Below are 13322 nucleotides of genomic sequence, written 5' to 3' on the forward strand. Positions count from 1 at the left end.
GTATCAATGGCGCTTATCCCCGCGCCCTGCCCTCCCGGTCCCTGCGCTTCGGTTTCCGGGGCAGTCTCCCTCAAGGCCGGTTTGCTTTGCAGGCTGTCAAGTAGAGAAAACTCCGCAAACTTCAGATCTCGTGCACAGTACAGACTCCGAACAAACCCTATGCTCCGAGATTGCAAACCCGACAGAACATTAAACGTTCCTCACTCCAAGCGCCCAAGCCCTGGCCGCGATGCCCTCGCCTCGGCCTCAGCCGCCTTCCCCTGAGGAGCCGGCTGGGGGCTCAGCCGCCACCGCCGCCCCGCGGCCGAGGACCCCGCTCCAGCTTTCCGAACTACAAATCCCAGGGTGCCTCGAGGACTCCTGCTGCCTCCCTCTCTCGCTCCCTCCTCCGCCAGTGGCCGCCTCCCCAGCCCTTGTTGTTTTGGCTGGAAGCGCTCGGGCGGAGTTTCAGAGAAAGTCTGAGCTGAAACAGGAGCCAGCCCGAACGTGGGAAGGGGAGGAGGAAAGGGAGGAAGAGGGAACCCAGAGGCCGGGAGAGGGAGGGATCGGGCCGGGGGCCGGGCGGCTCAGAACCTGCCGCGCGCCCCGGGTGGGGGAGGCGGCGCGGGAGGAGCGCGAGGGCGCGGGACAGTGGGACCCATCCCCGGAGCAGAGCAGCCCAGCGCCTCATTCCTCCGCCGCTCCCGCCCTCTTCCGCGGCCGCGAGCAAGAACCCACCCTTCGGCGGGACCCGCTCCCTGCCCAGCGCCCGCCGCCCAGCGACGCCCCGCGCTTCGCCGCGGACCCGGGACCTGCCCTGTGCCCGCTGTCCAGGGGACCCTCGCGGCTTCCCCTTTCCTCCCGGCTTCCTGGGTGTGCGGGGAAGTGACCCACCCTCCCCCGGAGAGGGGGGGCAATAGGATCGCCCGGGGCGCACCCGAAACCGAGAGCGGGAGAGCCGGAGTGGGCGCCACGCTGGGCATTGTGTGTGTGAGACAGTGTCTGTGTGAGAGTGTGTGTGTTTGTGTGTGCGCGTGCAGCGTAGTGTCCGTTTCGGAAAACGCTCTGGGGAGGTCCTGTCTTTAAGGGGGCGGAGCGCAGGGCGACCGAGGCCCCGGCTCGGCGCCGGGGCAGAGTCCCGCGGAGCCCGATCGCTTCTAAGGGCCGGCGGGACCGGGCGCTTGGCGGCGAGGCGGACGCACTGAGGGAGGCCGAAGTGCCCTGGACGGGCGGCGGCCCCTGCCCCGAGGTGTCGGCCTCGGTGGCACAGCCCGCTTCTGTTCACGTCCGCCGACCTGCAGAGAAGAGGCTCGGACGCGGAGCCGCGCCGCGAAGCCAGCCCACCCCGCCCACCCCGTCCACCCCGTCGGACTGGGGTGCAAAGCCGGAGAGCGAGGTCCCCACCGCTGCTCTGCCGGCAGGCGTCGGCTGTGTCTGGAGCGCGCCAGCCTGCCCCTCGGCTGCCCGGGCCGGAGCCCGAGAAGCGCGCACCATGAGCGGCGGCGAAGTGGTCTGCTCGGGATGGCTCCGCAAGTCGCCCCCGGAGAAAAAGTTGAAGCGTTATGTAAGTAGAGCTTCAGGGGCTCCAGGGGCTCCAGGGGCTCCGCGAGCCTGAGCGCCGGCACCTCTCCCGGGCCGGCTCGCCGGTGGCTGCAGCTGGTCGCGAGCGGGACTGGTTAGTCCCCATCTCTTTCCCCTCGGCCCGTTTGGGACCGATCTGTACACTCACGCCCAGACCTCCACTTTGCTGGGTAACTTTCTTCGTCCAGATTCCAGATGCCTGCTTTGCGGGCCCCAGCGGCCCAGAAGAGGGCCCGGGATTAACAGCTAAACGCCCGCTGACTTTTATTACTTCTTTTAGCAGGGCCGGGGAGAAGAGCATTCTCCTTCCTTTATATTTGCATTGAATCATCATGGGGCTGCTGTGTACTAAATTTCCCGCAGTAGGAAAACCGCAGAGGTTGTATAAGTCATCCAGCTCTCTGGTCTGCACACCCTCTTGCTTTCTCCTGATGTGGGTTCCGGGAAGAGGGCTGTGGACCTGGGAAGTTGGCATTAGACACAAGTATCTCAAATCTGCAAAAAGAGAAAGAATGAAAAGTTATTACGCGCCCTACCGTTTGCTTAGCGGGGTTCACATTTTCGCGGTTTGAATCCAGCGACTTTGGAGTTTGGCCCAAGCGCCTTGGCAGTTTGCTGCGAGAGGAAGGCGCTGGGGGGAGCCTAGTGGCTGGTGTTTGGGCGCCTGGACACGCTGTCAAGCCCCGCAGGAGGGGACAGCTGAGGCTCGTAAGGATTTCTGTGGTCTTTTCCCAGGCCACCGGAGTTGCTTAAATGGTGTTTGTGTAATTGATACAAGATGCCGATTATGTGTTAAACCGTTTTAACTGTTAGGAAAAATATTCCTTGAAAGAACCAACCTACTTTGGTGGAAATTTGTGTCTTCTTCAGGGGTCTGGGATCTTATTCGCTCCTCCCTCATTGTTTCTTTGGTCGTTGCACACACACACCCTCTCCCCCCCCCCCCCCCGCCCCCGCCAAGGAAAGAAATGGCACTTTTGCCCTGGCATATGGAGCAAAATTTTCCTAGTAAAATACATTTCAAAAGCAAAATTTATGCCCCCTTTAATATAAATTTACTACCAAGGGGCCAACACTTCTAAAGGAACGTGTTTCTTGTTGAAGGATATCCATACCCAGTATCAGAATCAAGCTAATCCTTTTAGTAACTGCTTGCTTGCACAAAACGGAGTGAAGTGCAATACTTACTAGTAGTTTCACTGACAACTGGCCAGTGAGTTTCTTACTCTCTGCCAGAATTTGTTCTAGACAAGTAATTCTCATTTAAGGACTTGATGCCACAAATCCTAAGAAAATTCTCCAGATATTTTGATTCCTTCTAAATTCTGTCTCTTCACCTCACCTATCGCAGTTTGCCTTAATATCCTGGTAGAGATTCTAACTTTATTCCAAAAATTTAAGAGAGGCAGTGGGTGTCCCCACCCCCACCCCGTGCAAGAAGAGGGAGTAGAGAGATAAAGAAATGAATTTGTTTTGAGAAGGCACATTTAGGAAACACCTACTCCAAAGTGAGTGGGTTCTTGGGGGAACTAAGGAACCATACATTTATTTTCTGAAATTGGTAGTGATAATAGAAGTTTGATGCATTCTTTCACATGGTTGGTCTATGGCTTTCTCAAACGATGCTGTGCACTGGACTAGGCACCGTAAGACTAGTAAACACAGTAAAAGTAAAGCCTGCCTTTTGGGCTTGCAATTGAATGTAATATAAACCAGGAAGAAAATCATCCAAAAAGATTGTCTTCACAGGAACCCCCCAAAAAAGGAAAGTCCAAAAATTTTAAAAGTTAATTATTTCATTTGATCATTCCAACAGTTCTGTGAGGTAGCTTTATTTCTGTTTTACAGATAAGAAAACAGTCTACATGACTAGAATGTGCCAGAGGCAGAATTTGAACCTGGTTCTGCCCGACTGATTGGTTAATTCAGACTAGACCATCTCTAAAGGTCCTTTCAGGTTATAATTTTCTAGGAGTCCATGTGAATATGTGCTCAGAATGCAATGAAGAGGTGGAGTGTGGCTTAGGCGAGCATTGCTAAAGGAACAAGACCTTTCAAGTGGCTTTCTGAGTCTATGGGGAGATGAGACAAAGTATAGTGAGCAGACCATGCAGAGTGATTTTTAACTGTGTTCCCAAGCTGAGTGCTGTTGTTGTTGTTGTTGTTGTTTTTTAATAGATGTTTGGAGGAAAAAGCTCAGTGTAGTCTGAAACCCTGGGAGTACTTTAGAGAGACAGTGGGCTCCCTAAATTGTGTTTTCAACAGGGGGAACAATCTGCCTAACAGCCGGAGGGAGGCTGAGTTTTTCTTGCCTAGTGGAATATTAGTGTTTTGGTGTTGTTGTTTTTAACATAGTTTTAATGATTTCTGAGAGGAAGGGACAGGGAGAGAGAGATAGAAACATCAATGATGAGAGAGAATCATTGATCGGCTGCCTCCTGCACGCCCCCTACTGGGGATCAAGTCGCAACCTGAACCTTGGCATGTGCCCTTGATTGGAATCAAACCTGGGACCCCTCAGTCTACAGGCTGATGCTCTATCCACTGAGCCAAACCGGCTGGGCTATTAGTGTTTCTTTACACATTAGTGAAGTACATGGAGATGGCCCAGGAAGACAGTGGGCAGGCTGGCTGTCAGAATCGAGGGGTCCAAGAGGGTGACTAGGGTATTACAAGTTAAAATGAAGCTTGTGTGTGTATTTTAGCTGCCATGTTGGTTGCCCAGAATATTTTGAAAATCTCAGATTATTGATCTTTTGGCTTTGGTATCCAGTTTAGATTGCTTTTGCTAAAGTAGCTTTGATCCTCAAAGATATAGGCATGCATTTATGCATTTCCTATACTTGTTTTCTTTTCATGTGAAATCTTTGTTTTCTGGATAGAAGGAAACTTAGTTGGTCACCGAATAGGCAAACAGTTGCTTAATAATTTTTTTTTTTTTACTCCTCAGCCAATGATATGTTTATTGATTTTGAGAGAGAGAGAGAGATGTGAGAGATAAACATGATTGATTGCTGGGATTGAACCCACAACCTAGGTATGTGCCCTGACCTGGAATCAAACCTGCAACCTTTTGGTGTCCTGAACAAAGCTCCAACCAACTGAGCTACCCAGCTGGAGCTTGATAATGGTTTGAATGAATGGATTTGCTGTGAAAAGATACTTGGATGCATGGTATTGTAATTGTTAAAGGAGACTTCAGGGAGTTTGAGTTTGAGTATTGATTCTTTTGGGAAACGTTTGGCCCATGGGACTTTGACAGTTGTCTTGTTGTTTATAGTATTTATAGGGTAGTCCCAACATTAAGATGATCCGAAAGGGCTATTAAGTGACAGTTTTATCTCTAAAGTCATCTCAAGTTATGGCCCCAGTGCATTCCATGTACAACTTCATTTTATGTTCACTGTTGACACGCAAGCAGTATTATTTTTGCATGCTGGTGTGTTCATCTGATAAGGAAACTTTTCTTGAATTTCCTAAACTAAGTGAAAGTGGCATAAAAGAAAGTAAGTGCAAGCCTGGAGTCCTTAGCGGATTCCTTAGCCTTTTGTCTCTTTGTAATCTTTTCTATCTTTATTTGAAAAAGGGTAAGAATCTCTTATATGTGTTTTATTCTCTCTGAATTTTTTAAAGTCTACTAAGATGGAGGTGAAATTTTACATGCTTTTTTTCAGTTTTGCTGCTACTGTGTTGTTTTTGTCCTGTGTTATATATTAAACAGCTGCTTTTTTACTTTTAAGGATCTGAGTGGAATCATATACAGATCACCACCACTAAGGGATATAGAAAACAAACTCTTGGTGGTATACATTCAACAGTTGTGCTCAGATTTTTAAAGAGTTATTTAAAGACAAATCAGCCATTTGCCTGGCTGGTGTAGTTCAGTGGTTAAGCATGGACCCATGAACCAGGAGGTTATAGTTTGATTCCCAGTCAGGGCACATGCCTGGGTGATGGGCTCAATCCCCAGTAGGGGGTGTGCAGGAGGCAGCTGATCCATGATTCTCTCTCATCATTGATATTTCTCTCTCTCCCTCTCCCTTCCCCTCTGAAATCAATAAAAATGTATTTTTTTAAAAAAGTAATAAATAAAATAAAGACAAATCAGCCACTTGAAATAATGGTGGACTTTTCATCAGAACTTGAAATTTTAGCTGAGATAAAATGTAAGTCTGGAAACAAAGGACTGATTCACGCCAGCTGGCTATCACCATCTCCCTGCAGGAGGAGCTGCCCTCTGGCCTGCCTTAAGCCTGGACACCAAGTTTGGGCTCCTCCACGGCCCAGCTGTCAGCATTGGGCAGGTGTGCAATCTCAGCAGGAGAACCTGCTTCTGAGGCCTGGACAAGGTGGCCTGTTAGCTGCCAGCCAGCCTGGGAGCAAGAACTCAGCCAGTTCTCGGGTGTATAATCTGCACTGAGCTTGGCTTCTGCTGCTCTTCAGCTGTCATTTAAGAGGATGGTTATTGTCTGGTCTTCCAGAACGCATATCCCCCCCCCGCACCCCCATTCCCCCTCCCCCACCCCCGCCCCCTGTACTGGAAATGGGCCTAGAAACAGAAATAGCCTCTTCCTCTGAGTGGGCACCTGACATCTTACACGGAGAGGGGCATGGGCAGCCAGAGTAGCAACATCTCCTTGGTTCAAGGACAGCCTGGGATCTGTGCTAAGCATTAAGTCTCTGTTCGGTCGTGTCACTACAACAAAGATGTCTGGAAGCTCTTCCTGCCCCTTTTGGCAATTAACAGAAGCAATCAATGGATTCTGGAACTTTTGCTTACAGTGAATGAGTAACAAAATTATTCTGTTGAAGAAAATTTTTTTCTTGCAATCCCCATGTTCAGTGGTCGACAAACTCATTAGTCAACAGAGCCAAATATCAACAGTACAACGATTGAAATTTCTTTTGAGAGCCAAATTTTTTAAACCTAAACTTCTAAGGCCACTTCTTCAAAATAGACTCGCCCAGGCCGTGGTATTTTGTGGAAGAGCCACACTCAAGGGGCCAAAGAGCCGCATGTGGCTCGCGAGCCGCAGTTTGCCGACCACTGCCCATGTTAGTAAACATTCCATTAAAATTCCAAATGTGTTTTTTGTTTTTTGTTTTTGTTTTTACCTTTTCCATTGTGGCCTGAACATTGTTTCTATTAACAAAGATCAACAACTACCAATTGCATTAAGCCTTTATGATAGTTAATGGGAGCTAATTCTTTCATTGTGCCTGGGCTTAACGATGAGTACAAAACTCCACGTGAAACTGGCTGAGTTCCTGAGTCTGCTTGTCTTTTGGGATTCAAAATTACCATTAGGAAGGAATATCCGTTTGGAAGGTAGTTTTAGAGTTCTGCTGTTCTAAAAATTTGTTTTTAAATTTTTAAAAAAGATCCTCTTTGAACAAAACATAATATGTCAAGAGACTAGGATAATCTGGCTGGCAGCTGAATTGGTTCTTTCAGTGTTTTGTTACTATAAGTCTGCTTTAAAAATCTGAAGGAAATATAATAACAAAGCACTTTTTAAGGCTAAATAAAATTCCGCCTTTTGGAGTCAACATGAAAAATATAATGAGGTCTTGACGATTTGCAGATTGAGGAATTTTAAGAGGTGATAGATGCAAAACATTAAGTGCCAGCACTCTGATTTTCTTACAGCTACTAATACAGGAGAAAGGAGGCAACGGGTAGACTTTGTTTTCAACGGTTTTGGGTAAATGGTGCTACCGTGTAAGAAACCCCGGAATGAGTGTCAGGACCCAGAATTTGACTTGACTTTGCCGCTGCCCAGGTGATCTTTTGCCCCATCGAATCCTCAGTTTCCTTTTCTATAAAATGGGGAAGGGGTAATAAATCTACATTCTAAACTCTTGCAGGTTTTACATTCATCCTGTCAGACATTTCCTTGGGAGATAGAGGCAGATGAGGAGCTTCTCAATAGGCCTTTTGGGGAAATAAGTATTATTTATTGTGTCCTTTTAAATAGTTTAGTAACTATTGGGAACTGCTCAAGCAGAGGTTCTTTGGGGACTCTGGGTGTTGTGCTTAATAGAAATGCAGGCTCACTGAGCACCAGGCAGGCAGTTTCTGTGCCGGGTGCTGAGCACCAGGTAAGCACAACCAATCTCTGTTGACTGAATAAATAAATGAACAGGTATTTCTGGAGCTTTTGCACTGTGCCATGTGGGGAATACAATGGAGGGAAAGGCCCACGCCCTGCCCTTAAGGAGTTTCTAATCTATTTGTGAAGACAAACTGTAATTAATGCACGTACATATAAATGGTTTTATAAGACTTGTTATAAGGCCACATATGATTAACCGCCAAATGAAATGATACAGATAATAATTGCTTAACAGTTCAGACTGAGGGGGTAGTGGGTGGGAGGCTGCCAGGAAAACTTCAGAAATGAATTTCAGGTTCAGTTCTTGGAAGAATTGAGATACTGCTGGTAGAAATAGCAAAGTCATAAGGGAAGTCTGATTTTCAAGGAAGAACGAAGAATTTGTGTTGAGATCAGATACCCTCAAGAGGAGAATGGCTTCAGAACACCTCAGGTTCATACATGGAGTTTGGATGGGGCTGTACTTGTGGTTCCAGAAGTTTCTGTTTCTGCTGTGACCTAATGCTCCTGATGGGATCCGGACCGCAAGTGAATTTTATGTCTCAGACTAGAAACAAACAAAGCACCGTGTTTGGTCACCTGAACTCATTAACATTCCAAGGGACATGTGTTAGTGAAGATTTCTTTATGTCTGTTTTGAGCTAAAGAATTCATTCTGGCAAGCGTTTAGTTTGCAACAGAGAGGGAGCATGTTCTGGTGGGAGGGAGAATAAAAGAGCCTTTGATTCATTTGCTTCTGAGTTCCAGCAGGAGGGCCAGCGCCTGCCTTGGGCTAGCCTCTTATTTTGGACTTTGGAAGCCATCTTAGCCCAGCTGTGGGAGTGCCAGCTAGTGCTGGAGGAAAGAGAATAACCCCATTGGATCACATTAAACCCCCAGCTGACTGTTGATGGAGGGGTTTCTCTCATTTCACATTCCTTGCATTAACACGGTGGCTAATTTCCACGAAGTTAGAGCTCCGTTTGAATTTGCCATTTGAACTTGGATTGCAGTCACCACATTTCTGTGACTCCTTTTATCTCTGTCCACTGGAAAAAAAGGAAACTTATCAATTCCCAGGTCCCCTTCTCCCCCCACCCCCCACTGCTGCTACAAGCACAAATAACGTTAGCATTCTTTTCTTCTTTCGATTACTCCTGGGGGAAAGTGGCTCTTTGTACTGATTTCTACATCCATTAAATAAGTAGCCTCTTCAGTTGCCAACTTAGTGGCTGCAGAACCTTAATGCATTGTAGGAGGAATTGGAGCCTGTGGAATTACTGGGAAAAGTCACTCTAGGAACTGGAAGTTTTTGACCATTCCAGGCTTGTATGTATGTAACACAAGAATGCCTTACCTGGGGGGAAAATACTCTTTTATATTTTAAGCAATAGTTTTACTCATAGGAGCAAGATTCCCCTACCTGAGAGGAAAATTCTCATTGCTGAATGCGTATGAGGTTGGACACAGCCTGCTGTGTGAACAAACAGTGGAGCCTGTGCACTGAAATGCATGTGAGGTCATTATCTCTTACATGAGCTCTCGAAGCATTCTGATTACAACTTGTAGCTGCCAAGCCCTGTCCTGCAGTGTTATCTGGAGCAAAAATTTTCCATGTGGTTGTTTTTAGCCGAGCTACTATATGCAAAGTGCACATGAAGCTGTAGGTTGCAAAGAAAAGAGCTTCTAGAAGAGGAAATGTGAGTTATCTTAATTTTTTTCTACCATTTAATTGTTCTTTCCTGAGTGCACGTTTCAGACATTTTTATCATATTTCTAAGCTGAGCTTTATTTTTACATATTGGAAAGAATGCCAAATTTACCATGAGTTTTTCTTACAGTGGCGTTTTTGGTTTTGTTTTCTCCCAGCTTTTTACTTTGAATTCATACTTGGCCTAGGTAATTCCCTGTGTGTTAAAAACAAAACAAAACAATGTCCCAAAGGAAAAAAACATGGCTACATTGTTCCATGAATTAAAAACAATATACTGAGAGTCTAAACATTTCTTTTAAATGTAAAAAATTTTAGGACATTATTTTTATAGGAAGAAAAATACTAAACTTTGCTTTAACTATCCTGTTCATTGTTTTTCTTTTCCCTTTTTTATTTATTTTACTTTGTTTTGACTCATGTAGTTTAAATGTTTTTGAAAACAGTATTTATATGTTCTTCTTTAAGAACATCACACATAAAAAGGAAAACATCAGAATTCCATTTTACATTTGAAAAGTGACAGGAAGACATCTAGTCTAATAAGGGCAGGACATGTCCGTTGAGAAACATCGGTCAGCTGCCTCCTGCTCGGGTATGTGCCCGCAACCAAGGTACATGCCCTTGACCGGAATCGAACCTGGGACCCTTGAGTCTGCAGGCCAATGCTCTATCCACTGAGCCAAACTGTTTAGGGCAGTGGTCGGCAAACCGTGGTTCGCGAGCCACTTGCGGCTCTTTGGCCCTTGAGTGTGGCTCTTCCACAAAATACCACAGCCTGGGTGAGTCTGAAATGTGAAGACAGTGCCCTCTTGGTCCTCTTCTTCTGAATTTTTATTGAAATAGTTAAAGAGAAGAAAATGACTCGAGGAAGATGAAGGCCAGTTTTTCTTAAATGAATGAAAGGAGAAAAACTTTCTTTACTGTTCCTATTCTGTTTTTACTTAGTTTTTTTACTGTTCCTATTCTTAATAGCGAAATGAGGCCCTAAGTCTGTGGTCGGCAAACTGCGGCTCGCGAGCCACATGCGGCTCTTTGGCACCTTGAGTGTGGCTCTTCCACAAAATACCACAGCCTGGGCGAGTCTGTTTTGAAGAAGTGGCGTTAGAAGAAGTTTAAGTTTAAAAAATTTGGCTCTCAAAAGAAATTTCAATCGTTGTACTGTTGATATTTGGCCCTGTTGACTAATGAGTTTGCCGACCACTGGGTTAGGGCAACATCAAAGCTTTTTAACTCTCAGGTTGCTTGGTTGCATTGCATATTTGTCATTATTGTTTAGCTAGTACACACGAAATAGGCAGGTGAATGTAATGTTAGTTAAGAGGTTCACTTTCGTGAAGTGAAAATGTAGGACAACAGCATCAGGACGAGGCTGAGAATTCAATCTGTTTCTGTTGCCATCTTTATTATTTAATGCACCAGTTAGCCAATTGCTATAAAATTCTAATTGCTAACTTTTTAAAGTGGGTGAAAGGTAAAAGCATTCTTTGTCCCCTGGATCCCTCCCCTCTGGCTCTTTTCCTCTTTGTTTCCACGTCTTCCTCTGTGACATAAGCCTGGCCACCAGCATCACAAAGTATGTGTGTCAGAATCTTGACACACACATTCTTTCACCTTTTCTCTTAAAGGGGGAGGCATCTCTAGCCCGCTACTGTGGTAATGGAGACTAGGAATAATATTGTTCCACAGGCATGTAGGTTGTTTTTCTCTCCTGAAGTTCAGTTTTAAGTTACTACTGTATTGGGAAATGTGGTTAGGCCACTTTCTGATGAGCAGAACTCCTCCCTGAGATGACTACCTGATTAAAGAATTAAGTACCTGGTTTGCTTTCTCTCAGCTCCAGCCCATCACACATTCCCATCAGTGCCTTGGCCAGAGTCTCCCAGTAGCCAAGATGAAAGTGCTTCTGGTTGGAGGGATTGGCAGGAGAGAAGTGCTTTAATGGTTGACTCTGGGAAGAGACTTTGGGAAGAGAAACACTTGGTAAAAGGATACCTCCTGTGTTTTGAATTCCAGTGCTGTTAGTTGAGTTTGATGAGGAGTGATCCCCTCATTTCGCTGAGGGAAGTATTGTCTGAACCCCCTTCCCTGTGGCAAAGTTATAATTGACCCTGAAGTTGTGGAAGAGTATTGGATTTTACACATTCTCCCTGACAATTTCAGGTTTAAATGCTTGAAGTAAAGGTAAAAGGAAATACTGAACTAGTAAGAATGCAAAATATTTGGGAAGCTAATTTGTTCCTAGTGATGCTGTTTCATACAGCCAAAGCTTTCTGAGTAACCTTCACTGGGTATATAGGTCATTTATTTCCAAAGAAAGTGGCGCAAAATTAAATTGGTGCTGTTGAATAGTATTTTTTTCCCCGATCTCTTCATTTAAACAAGTAGTCAAAACAGGAAAAGCAATATTTTAAAAAATATTTTTGTAGATGATTTTTATAATGACCCACAGTATACAAAGTAGAAAGTGTACCAGTATACACATGCTTTGTTTACAGAGAAAATTGGGGCTTCATTGACCAATCTTTGGTGTTTGTAATAGGATTTTAATTTCCAGAGGACAAAGATGGCATTTGTCCTCTGTGTCTGAAATGTACCGCAGGGTTCCTTGCACAATCTCTTGAACCACATGACCAAATAATTATAGAAGTTTAAACTTAAAAGCATAAATCATGTTGTCCAATGATTCTCAATCTTTTGTTACCCATTTCTCTCTAAGGAACTGTTTGAATGTCCTTTGACATTTTTTTAATAATTTATTTTTATTATTATTTTTTTAATCCTCACCTGAGGATGTTTTTTCATTGATATTTAGAGAGAGTGGAAGTGAGGGAGTAGACAGAGAGAAATATCTATGTGAGAGAAACACATTGATTGGTTGCCTCCTACACGTGCCCCAACCAGGGCCCGGCCGGGGAGGAGCCTGCAACCAACTTGAACAGAATCGAACCTGGGACCCTTCGGTCCACAGGCCCACACTCTACCTACTGAGCCAAACCAACTAGGGCTGAATGTCCTTTGACTTTTAATCCAGTTTTACTTTCTATGATTTGTATCACCAAAACAATAGCTATATTGAATATCTTTTCCAGTTATACATATCTCCTCCTGCTCTAGTTGAGTCCAGACTCCTTGTTTCACAGGGAATAAAACTTGGCCTCTGGGAGACTAATTGATTTGTCGGAGGTCATACAAGGTAACCCAGTGCTCTGGCAGGGCCACATGTCTCACCACTCAGGTCAGATCCTTCAGTCACTGAGGGGATGTCTGTGGAGAAGAATTCAGAAGAAGAGGACCAAGAGGGCACTGTCTCCACACTTCAGGAGTTTATATGCTACTAGGGACTTAGGATGCATTCAGTGCTGCAAATTATATTATGATCAGGAGTGTGTGAGACGAAGGTCCAGAAGAATTCAGCAGAGGGAGGTGAATTCAGGGACTCTCTGAAGGCTTAATGAAGGTGGTGGAGAGATTTCACCAGGACCTTAAAAGACAGATTCAGTTTTCAAAGATGGGGCTGGATGGGGACTCTGTTCCTCCCTTTTCCAGCCAGACTCTCGAGTGAGTTTTGTGCACTTGGCTATCCCTTCTTCCTCACCTGCCACTTATTTCATAACAGAATATAGCCTGAGTTCTTTTCCACCACTCTTGTTGCCAAATCGAACAGAGCTAGATTTGAACTTTTCGGTTCTTATTTTTTATGAAACTCCTGATGGAAATGACCAACCCCTCTTCTCAAAATGTGTTCTTTCCTGTGCCTCCCTGATGCCGGGATCTGGTTTCCTTAAGTGTTGGAGTTCCTGCGGGTTCTAGTGGTCTCCCTGGATGGTCTCTTCTATCTCACACTGTTAGTGGTTCTTCATCTGTTGTGAGTTCACGAACTCTGAAAACTTGATAAAAGCTCTGGGCACTCAGTTTCTGCAGAATCCATACAAACCTGGATGCAAATGTTATTA

The 13322-nt window shown here is 45.4% G+C and overlaps 1 protein-coding gene across 9 annotated transcripts in view; it reads left to right on the forward strand.

The window, feature by feature from the left end:
• Window positions 1–449: 449 nt before the first annotated feature.
• The window catches only part of GAB1 (GRB2 associated binding protein 1), a 120388-nt gene continuing 107515 nt past the window's right edge, over window positions 450–13322 (forward strand). For 3 of the 9 annotated variants that reach the window (XM_080676593.1, XM_080676595.1, XM_080676594.1), the window contains exon 1: window positions 9296–9355. Coding sequence is in view for 5 of the 9 variants with exons in the window: in XM_080676588.1 (XP_080532714.1) it covers window positions 1472–1543 (72 nt within the window). In the remaining 4 variants the exon portion in view is untranslated. Of the gene's footprint in view, window positions 1544–9201; window positions 9356–13322 lie in introns of those variants that run through there. The other 6 variants (XM_080676588.1, XM_080676591.1, XM_080676590.1 and 3 more) reach the window with 5 other exon arrangements.

Source organism: Plecotus auritus (genome assembly GCF_963455305.1).
Source record: "Plecotus auritus genome assembly, chromosome: 6".
Classification (NCBI taxonomy): domain Eukaryota; kingdom Metazoa; phylum Chordata; class Mammalia; order Chiroptera; family Vespertilionidae; genus Plecotus; species Plecotus auritus.